The sequence below is a fragment of the Mauremys mutica genome, chromosome 5, assembly GCF_020497125.1.
Source record: "Mauremys mutica isolate MM-2020 ecotype Southern chromosome 5, ASM2049712v1, whole genome shotgun sequence".
In the NCBI taxonomy this organism is placed as follows: domain Eukaryota; kingdom Metazoa; phylum Chordata; order Testudines; family Geoemydidae; genus Mauremys; species Mauremys mutica.
In genome coordinates, this window is record NC_059076.1 from 52,913,058 (window position 1) to 52,926,566 (window position 13,509).

At 43.2% G+C, this 13,509-nt stretch overlaps 1 protein-coding gene across 1 annotated transcript; it reads right to left on the reverse strand.

Annotated features, from left to right (window-relative positions):
* Positions 1 to 3,268: 3,268 nt before the first annotated feature.
* Positions 3,269 to 4,576, reverse strand: LOC123371221 (uncharacterized protein F54H12.2-like). The gene has a single exon (XM_045018553.1). The coding sequence runs from the start codon at positions 4,574 to 4,576 to the stop codon at positions 3,269 to 3,271; it is 1,308 nt and encodes a 435-aa protein (XP_044874488.1).
* Between the last annotated feature and the right edge of the window lie 8,933 nt (positions 4,577 to 13,509).

The following is a 13,509-nucleotide window of genomic DNA, read 5'->3' on the forward strand; positions in this document are numbered from 1 at the left end:
CGAAATCAGATCAAACCCTGCTAAACGCCAAATTGCTAAACTGTTTTTAAATTCTCTGTGGGGTAAATTTGGCCAAAGAACCAACCTACCCAACACCAGCATCGTGAGAGACCCTGATGAACTCTTGCAGTACCTATTTTCCCCCAATTACGAGGTTTCATCCTGCGAGTTTATCGATGATGAAACAGCGTGTGTGTCTTGGAAGCATGCAAAAGAACGGTACACGGTCTCTGGCAATACCAATGTTTTCATAGCCTGTTTCACCACCGCTTATGCCCGCTTAGAATTATACAGCCTCCTAGACGGTTTGCAAGAGCGGTGCCTGTACCACGACACTGACTCGGTGATATTTGTGAAAAGGGAGGGTGTCTGGAATCCCCCTCTGGGGGATTATTTAGGGGACCTCACAAGCGAGATTCCACCAGATCAACACATCACCGAGTTTGTGTCGGCAGGTCCAAAAACATACGGGTATAAGCTGTCTGGAGGAAAGGCCTGTATGAAAGTCAAAGGTATTACCCTAAACGTAGCAAACTGTGAAAAGGTCAACTATGACAGTTTGAAAGACCTAGTCCTGGACTACTGCCCGGGTCTGCGAGAAAACACCTCGAAAAAGATAGAGGTGCAGCAGCCCTCTATTGTAAGAAACAAAAACCAGTGGCAAATAGAGACAAAAACCCTTAAAAAAACACAAAAAGTGGTTTATAACAAGAGGGTCCTAGGAAAAGGTTTTACAACCCTGCCCTACGGCTTTTGAAAAAAAAAAAATGGATACGAGGTGGAAATACCCCTTTTCTGCAATTCTAGCGGGGCCTAGCAACTGCGGAAAAAGTTACTTTATAAAAAACGTGTTGGATAATGCCAAACAAACACTGTCTGTTATGCCTGAGAATATCGTGTGGTGTTACTGTTGTTGGCAACCTCTGTATAAAGAACTGCTCTGTAAATATCCCTTTATCAATTTTGTGGAGGGGTTGCCTGATGCTTTGGATGATGACGGTTTGTTTCCTACTAATAAAGTAAATATGATTATCATAGACGATCTGATGAACTCTGCTTGTGAAAGCGATGAAATTGAAAAAGCTTTTACCAAGTACGTGCATCACAGAAACCTGAGCATTATGTATATAGTTCAGAACGTATTTTGTCAGGGAAAAAAGAGTCGCACGATTAACCTAAACACAAAGTACATGGTTCTGTTCAAAAACCCCAGGGACAAATTACAAATCACCACGCTCGCTCGGCAAATGTACCCCGGCAAAGCTCAATTCTTTCTAGAAGCTTTTGAGGATGCTACCAAAAGACCTTATGGCTACCTGGTGGTGGATTTAAATGCTTCCACACCAGAAGCTTATAGACTAAGAACCGGTCTTTTCCCTCCAGACTGGCCGGTGGTTTATACTTTAAAAAAAACAGCAGCTGGGTATAAAAAGAGATGACTTATCGGCAGGCCCCTTTTTAACAGCTGGGGCTGCTGACTGAAAACATGTCTAGCTGCGTGAAGAGAAACCTGGGCCTTTTAAAATTACTTAGCAAATCGTCCCCGCAGCAAAGGAGGGCTATACTGTGTTCGGCCTCTGACGATCTAGTAGCGGCCATTTCAGAAATAGCGCTCAATACCTTAAAAGGAAACGTACCTTTGACACAGAATCAAGTGCGTGTGTTAAAAAAGAAACGCACGCTTATAAAAACTTTGTGTAATAAGAGCGTTTCGCTTAAAAGAAAAAAGCTTCTGGTAAAGCAGTCTGGGGGGTTTATCGGGCCTCTGTTACGTTTTGCTATCCCTCTGATAACCGGGCTTTTAACTAATCGATAATGGAGTATGCAGAAAAAATGTACCTGGTGCCCAGCCACCAGTTGGAGCAATTAAGGGCATCCCCTCCAGCAGAGGAAAATATCAGAACAACAGCGACTCGCTTACTGGACGCTGAAATGAAGTCTGTTCTTCAAAGAACTGACCTGGCCGAATACGAAAAGGCTAAACTTTACAGCGCCGTGCTTCAAAGGTACCTAACGTACGTGAAGCAAAGCGATGCGGATAAAGGGAAAATAAGTCTGTTTCTACCGGAACAGGAACAAAGCGTAACTGCCAAACCCCCAGAAACACCAAAGAACTCAGACTCGGTTGCTCAGGAGGTGCTGGATAACGTGAATAAGCGTTTTAAAAAAAATGCAATAGTATTGCTAAATAAACTGGGCCAGGATAAAAATCTCTCTTCATGGGACGATAAAGGGTCTTTTGTGTACAAAGGCTCTGTGGTTAATGGTTCTAACATGCTTGACTTAGTCAGGGCCGTCACCCAAACGCGCTCTGTACCTAGCAAACGTGTACCTAAAGGATGGGATGTGTTTATGAATGCCATGGCGGAACTGAACGTACCCTCTTCCGTCATGGGCAATGCGGCCAACAGAGACCTTTTGGAACGCCTCAAGGCCTCGACCGCTGACACTGGGGCGGATCAAGAATCCGTGACCCCTTTTTTGCCCTATAAAAAAAAAAAAATTGGCTAAAAGAGCCCAGTGGCTCAGTGTGTAATGTTTTTTTTTTCACATTCTAAAATTTTTAAAACTTGTAATGTTTTGCTTTAAATAAAACATTTCTATACTTTTTAAAAAAAAATCTGTGTAATTTTTCTCAATTGGTCATTTAAAAAACAAAAAAAACCCCACCAAACATCAATTTCTTTAAACCCCACACTTGGGGTGTTTTATTGGGTAACACGGCTATAAAAATCATTACAAGATACACACGTCTGGGCTTGTTGAAACATGTTTTGAGCAAGGCTAGGCATGCCCAAGAATTTAAATTTACTCTTTACAAAATTCATTACCATCCGGTCATTTTGCACTAAGTCATTAGAATACAATTTTAAAAGCCGTTCAAAAGATAAACCCTTGCTACGATGATGTAAGAAAAACACGCAGTGATAGCCACAGGCGACGGAGCGGGGGTCTTGTAATTGTCTATTGTGAAACACCAGGTCTGTGGCATTTTTGTTTAAAAATTTCATAATGCTTTTAGGAAACAACACGCTGTTCGGGGGTTGCCCATATGAGTCAAAAAACTCTCCACGGTTACGCTCCGCCAGATACAGGGCGAGCCAGTGTTCACCCGGTTGGTTGTGCGGATGCGTGTTCACCACCAAACCTAGGGGTCTCTGAGACAGCTTGCCTCCAGGGAGCCAATCACAAGGGAACACATCTAAGAAATTCTTTTTCGTGTAAGGATCCGTTGATAAGACACGTGAGAGCTGCACGGTGTCCATGTTCACATGTAGTCAAACAGAACGTTTCTTCTCTGATTTATCTCTATGACATTGTCAAAAACCCCATACACGATCATATTAACGGTGACTGTCAAAGCCTTTCCAAAACGTATTTCTGCTCTCAGGTTCCCAGTTTTAATTAGGGAATAATGATCTGCACATTCCTGGTCGGGAGACAGGTCAAAGGCAAACAAGGTGTAACCCTGTGCAAACTCCTCCCGGTCAATTAACAAAGAACGATCTTTCATGTGTTTACCAGCTGTCTGTACCAGATTCATGTATTCTCTCACGCAGCGTCCTGCCTCGAAGTCCGGTTGCAGAGGCTTGGTCGGTACCTGTTCACCATCCACATACAAGGCCACAAAATTTATATCGTAATGTTTAAAATGAAAGGGATTTTTAGTGTAACTTCCGCTAAAGGCATCGTTATCCACAAACCCTAGGACGAGCATTTTGGGTAACTGTCCCAAAAACAGGTTCTCCTGGTTACTGACCCTGCTGCCCGCAGGGATGCTAAACACTTTCATTCCCACACGGTCCACGGGGTATTTAGCATTAGAGGCAAGCAGGGCCTCCGCGTGCCCCAGACGGACACCCGGGGCCACCCGTACTTTCTTCACAAAAAGGGACGCTGATACAATGCGCAGTTTAAAGCCTTCAGCCGCGCTGCCCATTAAACAGAAAGCGTCTTTACTGCGCGTCAGTTTAATTTTCACATCCACTCCGTTTAACAAAAGTTTTTCTTGAAAAAACAGGTCACTGTGTAGATGGCCCAGCAGCTCTACCGTTCTGCTTTCGGCCGTCAGCTTTGCACGCCTCACAAACCCTAGATTCCTTCCATCCAACTCTGTTTTTTCATGTTGTCCAGCAGTGTCTTTGTAAAACAGACCGGCAGAAAATTGCGTGGCGAGGGTGTCATCGCTGTAATTGAGCACTGATTCTATAAAGGCCCTGTAAGGATAACAATTGTTGCTTTGGCTTACAAGGCGGTCTCCCAGAGTAACATCCAACTGGCTGAAAATAGAGGCCACAGGGTAATTCACCAGGCCCACTTCGGCGTCCGCGGCAAGTTCGGTTCCGTCTCCTTTTACAATCTTGCAACACAGGTAAAGCAGCGTGTTGTTTAAATCCATATAATCTATGCCATTCCCTGCTATAAAAAAGTCAATGGGGGCAGACTCCGTAACGGCCGATAGAGGTGGCACCTCAATGTAAATGCTTTTTTCGATGCTGGTCTGCGTAGGGGCTATTTGAAACAAGTCTAGTTCGGATTTGGCGCACTCTTCAGACCCGCAGTGAACAAAAGCCATATCGATTAAAATATGTCTCTTTTAGCAGGCAGCGCGCGTCTCCTCTTTTGCCCAGGCTTCCTCTTGGACTTTCGTTTATGGCTGGCCCTGCGTGTCAAAGCCCTTCTTTTAAAGGGTTTCGGGGGACCTGTGCGTCGCGGGTATGACGTATTTCTCTTTCTCTTCCTCCTTTTAATGTACATCAGCCCCGCTCCTTCCTGTGAAGCTGTATTCCCCACCTTCTCCAGAACAGCCCGGGAGACATGACCTACCACGTCTTTAGCTATGTTTTGAGCGGCAGTTTTTACGTGGGGTTTAATAATTTCTAGCCCTCTCCTCAAAAGCGGTACAGCTTTTCGAAAGAGGCTACGAAATATTCCACCCACACCAGCCCCGTACATCACGGGGGCCCCATGATATCCAGGAAGGGCATATCCAGCCTGGGCTTTGTAATAGTTCCTGTAGATGGTGGGGTCGCCATAATTTTTTACGATCGCCATAATAGTGTTTTGCTTTTTTTCTTTTTAGAAACCTCGCTCTCTCCGCGGTCGCAAATGCAGCTTGACGATCACCTTGCCAAAGCGAAATGAAACGCCTCTGTTCTGATCTGTCTTTATTTCAATGGTAATGGTGTCGATGTGGTGTTTACTGACAGGGACGTAATGAGGTTTATCGTAGGTGATGGTAACAAACTCATTGTTCCTTCCTCGGACAGGGACGCAGCGTAACAGGGGAACAGAAAAGTCCCCCACAAACTGGTACTCTACGATATCCGTGTACAGATACAAGGAGTTAAAACCCCCTGTGATGTCTGCCGAGAAGGAAAATTTTTGGACGTTGCGTTTGGGGCCCAAACCCAGAATGTTAGCTAGCTCCCCGCCAGTAGAAAACCCGTACATAAAATCGGTAGATTTAAGTCTCACTTTTCTGCCCACAGGGTCGTAGTTCATGACCACCTCAGGTGGTCCGGGGTGACGAGCCACGGCGCTGTTCATATGCTCCAGTAATTCAGGTATGGTCGAGTAATAACCTCGTCGTAGGATAAAATTCCACGTCTTATCGCCAAAGGTGATTTCAAAAGGGGTGTCTTCATTGATAGTATTCCAGCTGTGCGGGTATTGTATTTCCACTAACCCCACCTCCCAGGCACCAGGGAGATCCAAGGGCTTAATTAGCCGTATTGTAAAGTTCGAGATGGTGTTTTGGGGAAAAACTGCAGAGCTGGCATTGCTGGGCAAAGTGATGTAAAACCCGCCATCGCTCATTATTAATTTTTTTCTTCTCTGTCTTTTGCAGGAGGATTTTTTTTTTCTGTTTCGTGTCTAAATGTCACAGAGCTGAGAAGCTTCCACCCAGCTGTTAAATTTATCAGGCCAACCCAACCATTTCACCAGTAGCTGTTTTTTTCTCCCTTTTCCTTTCTCCGCTAGAATTTTTTCAATCCTATAAATCCTGTCTCGTTTGGGGTTTACTTTTTGTAATTCTTCAGGGTAAAAAGATCCAGTCACTGCCTCACCCTCATAATCTTTTAATCGGTAGACAGGTCTTTGGCTCCTGGTTAAGGCTTCATCCACTATGAATATCTCATCGGTAAACATCTGTTCATAACCTTTTTCAAAAGCGCCTTTGGTTTTAGATAGTCTCACGTGGTCACCTTTTCTAAAAGGGGCAACAACCCGTTTTATTTTAAAACCATCTCCGTAAACCGTTTTCCATACCTTCAGAGAATTTGAAGGGTTAACATCAAGGGGTCTGGTACGTATAGTTCTGTGAAAGCTCTGGTTGTAACTCTTTATAAAGTCAGGTAAGACGTCAATGTAGCGAAAGGTGTTATGGGCTGTAAAATATCTCCACATCCTAGTTTTTAAAGTTCTGTTAAATCGCTCCACAACCCCTGCTTTGACTTCATTATTAGTAACAAAATGGTGAACCCCATGCCGCTTTAACAATCCACTTAAAGGTTTGTTTAAAAATTCTTTCCCCCGATCGGTTTGTAATTTTTGAGGCACGCGACCTTCGCTGAAAATAGCTTTAAAGGCCTTGGATACTTCACCACCCGTCTTGTCTTTTAGGCCTAAGGCCCAGGCATATTTGGATAGAATGTCTATCACTGTTAAGATGTACTTAAAACCGCCGTTGTGTTTGGAGAACCGGTGCATATCCACCAAATCTGCCTGCCACTGCGCATCCACATCTGAAACAATGGTCTTGTTTCTTTTAAAATGTATTCGAGCCGGTTTGTGTAAAGTGTAAGCATCCTGGTCTGAAAGCCAAGCTGTTACTTGTCTTCTATTTAAAGTTTTACTATGCTTTCTAGCCTCTCGAAAAAGAGGGTTCACTCCGCCAAAGCTCCCAACTTCCCTGGGATTGTAATATATTTTCTTTAAAAGAGCCGTCGGCGTAGACATGACTGCTACCGGTACCGTCTTTTACTACCACAAGTATGGAAATGGACACGCTCATATTGACACATTTAAATAAATTTTATTAATTGCCTGGTTTAACATAATCTTTTTTTTTTGTTTGTTTTGTTTTTACAGACAGCTGTAAAATGGACGCCATCACCCCCACGGTAAGTCTGAGCTGGTTCATTCTTCCATTTTGTTTTTACAGACGGCTGTAACATGGACGCCATCACCCCCTGGTAAGTCTGAGCTAGTTGATTCTTCCATTTTGTTTTTACAGAGGGCTGTAAAATGGACGCCATCACCCCTGGTAAGTCTGAGCTGGTTCATTCTTCCATTTTGTTTTTACAGACGGCTGTAAAATGGACGCCATCACCCCTGGTAAGTCTGAGCTGATTGATTCTTCCATTTTGTTTTTACAGACGCCTGTAAAATGGCCACCATCACCCCCCTGGTAAGTCTGAGCTGGTTCATTCTTTTACTACCACAAGTATGAAAAATGGACACGCACACTCATATTGACACATTTAAATAAAAATTTTATTAATTGCCTGGTTTAACATAATCTTTTGGTTTTGTTTTGTTTTGTTTTTACAGACGGCTGTAAAATGGACGCCATCACCCCCTGGTAAGTCTGAGCTGGTTCATTCTTCCATTTTGTCCTTTTTTTTTTTTTTTGGCTTAAAATCTGTGAAAAGGACATGAGCAAAAACAGCTGATGTTCGATCTATTTACTCCCACCGGGTTACTGATACGCAAGTTCTTTAAGGCGTCTAGAAAGGCATTGTCGAGCTGTTGAGAGATTTTCAGAAAAAGAAACAGTATAAGTACACCAACTGCTTGGTTGTTTTTTTTTTTTTTTAAATTTACACAAACCCCATTCCTAGCCTCATTACCCCCTCTTCTACCGTCGTTTCTTAATCATTCATTTACCTGAGCGCCGTCTTTTCCGTTTGCCTTGTCCACCGGTGACTCCTCCGAGCGGCGATCAGGCTCTGAGGGGGTGGACAAAGAGAGGCCATCAGGCTCCTTGGGGTGCCTCACGAGGGTGTCGGGTTTGGGTTCCGACGTATCCATCAACGGCTGGGCCAAAGGGCTCCCCTCGGTCACTCCCTCCTCCTCCTCAGAACTGTCGCTGACGTAGCGCCTGCGCCACATAAGTATGGTGCTTGGGTCTAAAACAAAGTCCGAAGTTCTGATGGGGGTGGTGAAGGAGTCCATGTTTCCTCTCGGCAGCCTTTCCACGCTTTTCTAAAACATGTGTGCTTGGTAAGAAATGGCCTCCTCTGTCCGGCGCTGGGACTTATGGGGTAATGGTGCTGCACTCGGATTGGCGGAGGGCCTTGGGAGGAGCTCTTAGAGGGGTCACCCCGATTGGTCAAAATCTCCTCTCGGGGTGGTCCTGTCGGGACAAAACGCCTCCTGATTGGTAGAGGGTGGTGGGAGGAGTTCTTAGAGGGGTCACACGACCCACTTCCGGACCGCTCACCCCAACCCAGAAGTCACCCTCATTGGGCAAAATTTCCTCTCGGGGTGGTCCTTCCGGGACGAAACCCCTCCTGATTGGTAGAGGGGGGGTGGGAGGAGTTCTTAGAGGAGTCACATGACCCACCTCGCTTCCGGTCATGTGGCCACCCCCGGAAGTCACCCTGATTGGGCAAATCTCTTCTCGGGGTGGTCCTTCTGGGACGAAACCCTCCTGATTGGTAGAGGGGGGTGGGAGGAGTTCTTAGAGGGGTCACATGACCCACTTCGCTTCCGGTCACCCGCCCCGGAAGTCACCCTGATTGGGCAAATCTCTTCTGGGGGGTGGTCCTTCCGGGACGAAACCCCTCCTGATTGGTAGAGGGGGGTGGGAGGAGTTCTTAGAGGGGTCACATGACCCACTTCGCTTCCGGTCACCGCCCCGGAAGTCACCCTGATTGGGCAAATCTCTTCTAGGGGGTGGTCCTTCCGGGACGAAACCCCTCCTGATTGGTAGAGGGGGGTGGGAGGAGTTCTTAGAGGGGTCACATGACCCACCTCACTTCCGGTCATGTGGCCATCTTGACCCCGGAAGTAATACCCCCAGAGGGTGGGACTTCCGGTGACAGGTGGGAGGGGCTACAGGGGTCAAGGGGCGGGGTTAGGGGCGGGGTTAGGGTTTGATTGATGGTAGGGCCCTTATACTACTTATATATAGGGCACCAATTTTAAGGATGTTTTGTCTCCATTACACTTCTATTTTAGCATGCATATACTTCTGTTTATTTTAGAGTATGTTTAACTATTTTTTTAATTGTATCTGCAGTAGGAAGGAAATATGAGTTTAAACTGCTGCCAGGGATCAGAGGAGGGAATTTAGGAATCTGAGCTAGTTTTGCATATACAAAATTTGTGGGGACTGCAGGACCTTAAAATCCACAAGGCTTCTTGATCCCTAGTTTCATTATCACCACATCCCTTTCAGAAATACTCCACTCAAATACATTTGGGTGTTAAAAAGGCTCTGAGATTCACTCATTGTTTCTAATTACAAAGATAATTCATTTGTCATACTCGCATGAACACCTACTTTGTGACTGCTTGCTGTTTCACACAGTGTCACCAAAATCAGGTCCAAAAATATAGGTATAAAATTGATTTTATATATACATACTAAATATATTTACTGTACAGCACACTTGGGGAAAATGAATACAAAATCAAAATATTAAATGGGAGTTAGCATGATCACAGCCACCAAAATAGGCGTTAACATCTAATACAATATCCTGGGGAAAGCCAATCTGACTTCAGGCTAAATATGCAGAAGTCTATTCTATATGGCAGATATTGTAATGAGTAAAAGTGCCTCAAAGCTCAAAAGATCGTAAATTGAAGGGAATTCAGAGAAGAGTATCAAATGTAAGTATCAATTTGTAAGGCACTATCGCTGTGGGCTACAGACGTCAAGCACACCCTATTAGTGTTAGCTCAATTGTTATGTCTACACTGCAACTAAAACCTCACATGCCTGCTGACTTAGGCTTGTGGGGCTCAGGCTGAGGGGCTGTTTAAATGCCATGTAGACTTCCTAGCCTGGGCTGCAGCCCGAAGTCTGGGACCCTCCCACCTCACAGGGTCCTAGAGCATCCCAAGCCTAGAAGTCTACCTTGCAATTAAATAACCCTGCAGCCTGAGTCCTGCGAACCTGAGTCAGCTGGCACAGGCCAGCCGTGGGTGTCAAATTGCAAAGTGTTCAAAAGACAATTCTGTGAGTTCAGCACTCTGGTTCTTCATGATTTCTTACTTGTGTCTACGTGTATATGCTTTTGTGTAACTTGTATGTTTTTGTAAATGACAAGTAAGGAGATGAACTTAAGCAATGGGAAAAATTAGGAATAATATCAAGAAATATTTTCTAATGATAAAATATTGTTGCTGAATCGTCTTCAGTAGGCACTGGCAGTAGCCGTGGTCATTGAATGGCTATATCTCTTCCAAATTTGTTATTCTTATGGCTGAATCTATATGCCATTCAAAATTTAAGCTTTGCAACACTCATTGACATTTTTACTATTTGAAAATAACATGAAATGTAAATGCCCAAATAGATTAAGGCAGGATATTTGCACTGATGTGTGCTGCATGGAAACATGTATAAAGTTTCCAATAGCCTCAATTTCAAGATCTCTAAGCTATGAATAAGGAATGAGATCCTGCCAGGTTAGATGGGCTGAAGGTATAGTAAATATGGGTCTAAATCATTATATCTGAGAGACAATCCCTTGATGATCCCTTTTGACCAGTGATTTTTGACTGCTATTGTCAGAGTGCTCTTTATACCATAGAATTTTATAACTTAGTTGTATCGACTGATTTGATTGCCTCCAACTCATGGTATGTTTCTAAAGGTGAAGAGACCTGCAGTTAAGGGCATCCAGTGTGGAAATTACTTACAGGAAATGGTTTCATGGCTTCGACTTAAAATTCAGATGGGCTCTTATAGGAAAGAAGTTTTAACTAGGTCTGTAACCTAAACCCCAAGGCTGCTCTGCAACTGAGCTTAGCAGCTGAAGATCTTTAAATCTATCATATCATCAAGACTGAAAGGAAGCACTTAAAATCTATTCCCTTTGCAGCCACATTTAACAGTTTTAATTAGCATCCTAAACAGTGTAAGTTTACTGTTGGGAAAAGCATGTAAGGAGATACAGAATTTGTCAAATTAGATAAGAACTGCTAAAATACCAGCTCCAACAATTTCTTGAACTGAAAAGGCCATGCTTTCCACACACAAATTATACCTTTAAAAATGGACAGATATATATTTTTCTAAAGTACTGGACACTTTTTTTATTATTTTTAAGTCCATTGGTTAATCGCCGGGGTATTGCTAGCCTGAAAACATTAACCTGAACTTGATCTACTTGAATATTTTCAAAGATTTCAGGCTAAGAGCTCAGGAGTGGGGAGTCTGCCATGAGCATGGGCTCACAAGCCAGGGATATTAACTCCACAAATCCTCAGAAGTCATGGAATTTGCAGGCTGCGTCCTCTCTATGTTCTGAGGCTGCAAACTCCTCCCTTTGGAGAGAAGGATAAAAAAGATCCTCCAGGGGGTGATCCTTGCGCAGATTCAAACTGAAACAGGGTTTTGTTCAGTGGGAAATGTTGAGCTCCTAAAGTTTCACCTAAAAACTAAGTCAAAACTTTATTTTGCTGTGGAAAAAGGATTAACTTCGTGTAAAAGAAAACCCCCCTCACTATCTTTTCTCAAGTTCTAGTATTCACACAATAATTGGCTGAAATATGATTGTATTATTAATGAGATTCAATTACTCATAATTAGTTACTTGTGTTGTGATTGGTCACATGTAATTTATTCTTCCTGAACAAATGGTTTTTAAGGTCAGGCTTGACAAAGCCTTGGCTGGGATGATTTAGTTGGGTTTGGTCCTGCTTTGAGCAGGGGGTTGGACTAGATGACCTCCTGAGGTCCTTTCCAACCCTGAGATTCTATGATTCTACGACAGTAACTTTATATACATGAAAATAGTGAATAACTAATTAGAGAAATGTTCTTGTTTGTGCACAAATATCCCTTTTTAGTTGCAGATACAGGTATTTGAAAAAAAAAACCAGGCCATTCCTGAAACTTTTGATTCAAACAAAAACCTGCTTGTCAGGAGCTAATATCATAGGAAGGGGCACAAACATGGTTGAACCAAACAGCTATTTGGGATTCTGATTAATGTTCATGTTGTTGCAATATTTGTTCCTTCAGATCTATCCTGCTTCATAGTGGCATCTCAGAAGAAACTTTTTTTATCTTTTGCATCAAAGAGTTAAATGAAAATCTTACATTCACAAAACAGAACCAGACTTGGTTCATATATTAATGAGTGAGGCTAATTGTAGCTTTCCGTAGGCAATGTCAGTTATTTATGAACCATTGACAGCAGACATAACATTTCCAACTGACAACCTTCAATCATTTTGTTTACAATTATGAAATATTCAAGGTGATTTAGGTAAGAGATTAAATGATATTATTTAGAAGAGAAAAGAAATTTTAAAAGATACAATAGAAAACAGAGATGTAGGAAATTAAAGCACTTTAAAAGCCACTACTTAAAGGGCTGAGAAGGCTGTTCCAGTCCTTGGATTGCAGTTGCCTCTACAGTGGGCATGGAGCCATGCCAGGACCTGGAGAGAAGTTTCCTACAACCCAGAGATCTTCCCGAACTGCATCTGCAGGCGTCTCCCAGCTCATTCTGGCTAGCACTGTATTATATACAGTATCTGGTATGCATCAGACGATCTTCTCCTCTTTCTGTTTAAACCTTAATCTACTATAACCCTAACACTGCTCTCAAACACACAACAGTTCTGGCCACATTACCCATTCCCTTCCTTTAGTACTGAAGTCACCCAGCTGGGAGAGCAGCACAGGATTTGGGAACACAGTGGTCGCAAAGTGACTCTTGGTCTTTGTGGCAGGGCCCAATTGTAAAACTTTGCAAGGGACATTAGATTTGTTTGAACAGGCCCTGCTGCTAGATGCCTAAAATGACTACACAGGCTGAATACCAGGCTTAGCATTTGCTTCTAAATTTTCAAGACTCCAGTTTAAGTGAGTGACACTTCTATGCATGTAAAGAGGCCAGGATATATCTAGTTTCTGTATCCGAGAATAGAATGTTGTCTTTAATTTTTAGCCAACATAATTTGTATACTCCTGGTACTGAATATTATAGTAGTTAAAAACAGTAACAAATACTACAACAGAATATAGATAGGCCCTTCAAAGCCATCTAACTCCCCTTGAAAGTCAATGAGAATTGGGTGCATAACTCCTTTAGGTACCTTTTGAAAATCTCAAACTATATCTACTGTTCTCATACTTCAGAGGATAATAGACTATGCCAGCACCTTCCCTGATAGATAATGCAATGGGGCCTTATTCTTAATGGTATTGAGGTGCCTAAATATGTAGATAAGTTCCCCACTAAGTGCCTAACTCCCATTAGGAGTGAGTATAATGAGATTCAGTGTACTGATACTTTATTTTCCTTTTTTCATCCT

Excerpts from the sequence above, each read along its gene's own strand:
- LOC123371221 (XM_045018553.1), bottom strand. The coding sequence starts at position 4,576 with ATGGCTTTTGTTCACTGCGGGTCTGAAGAGTGCGCCAAATCCGAACTA.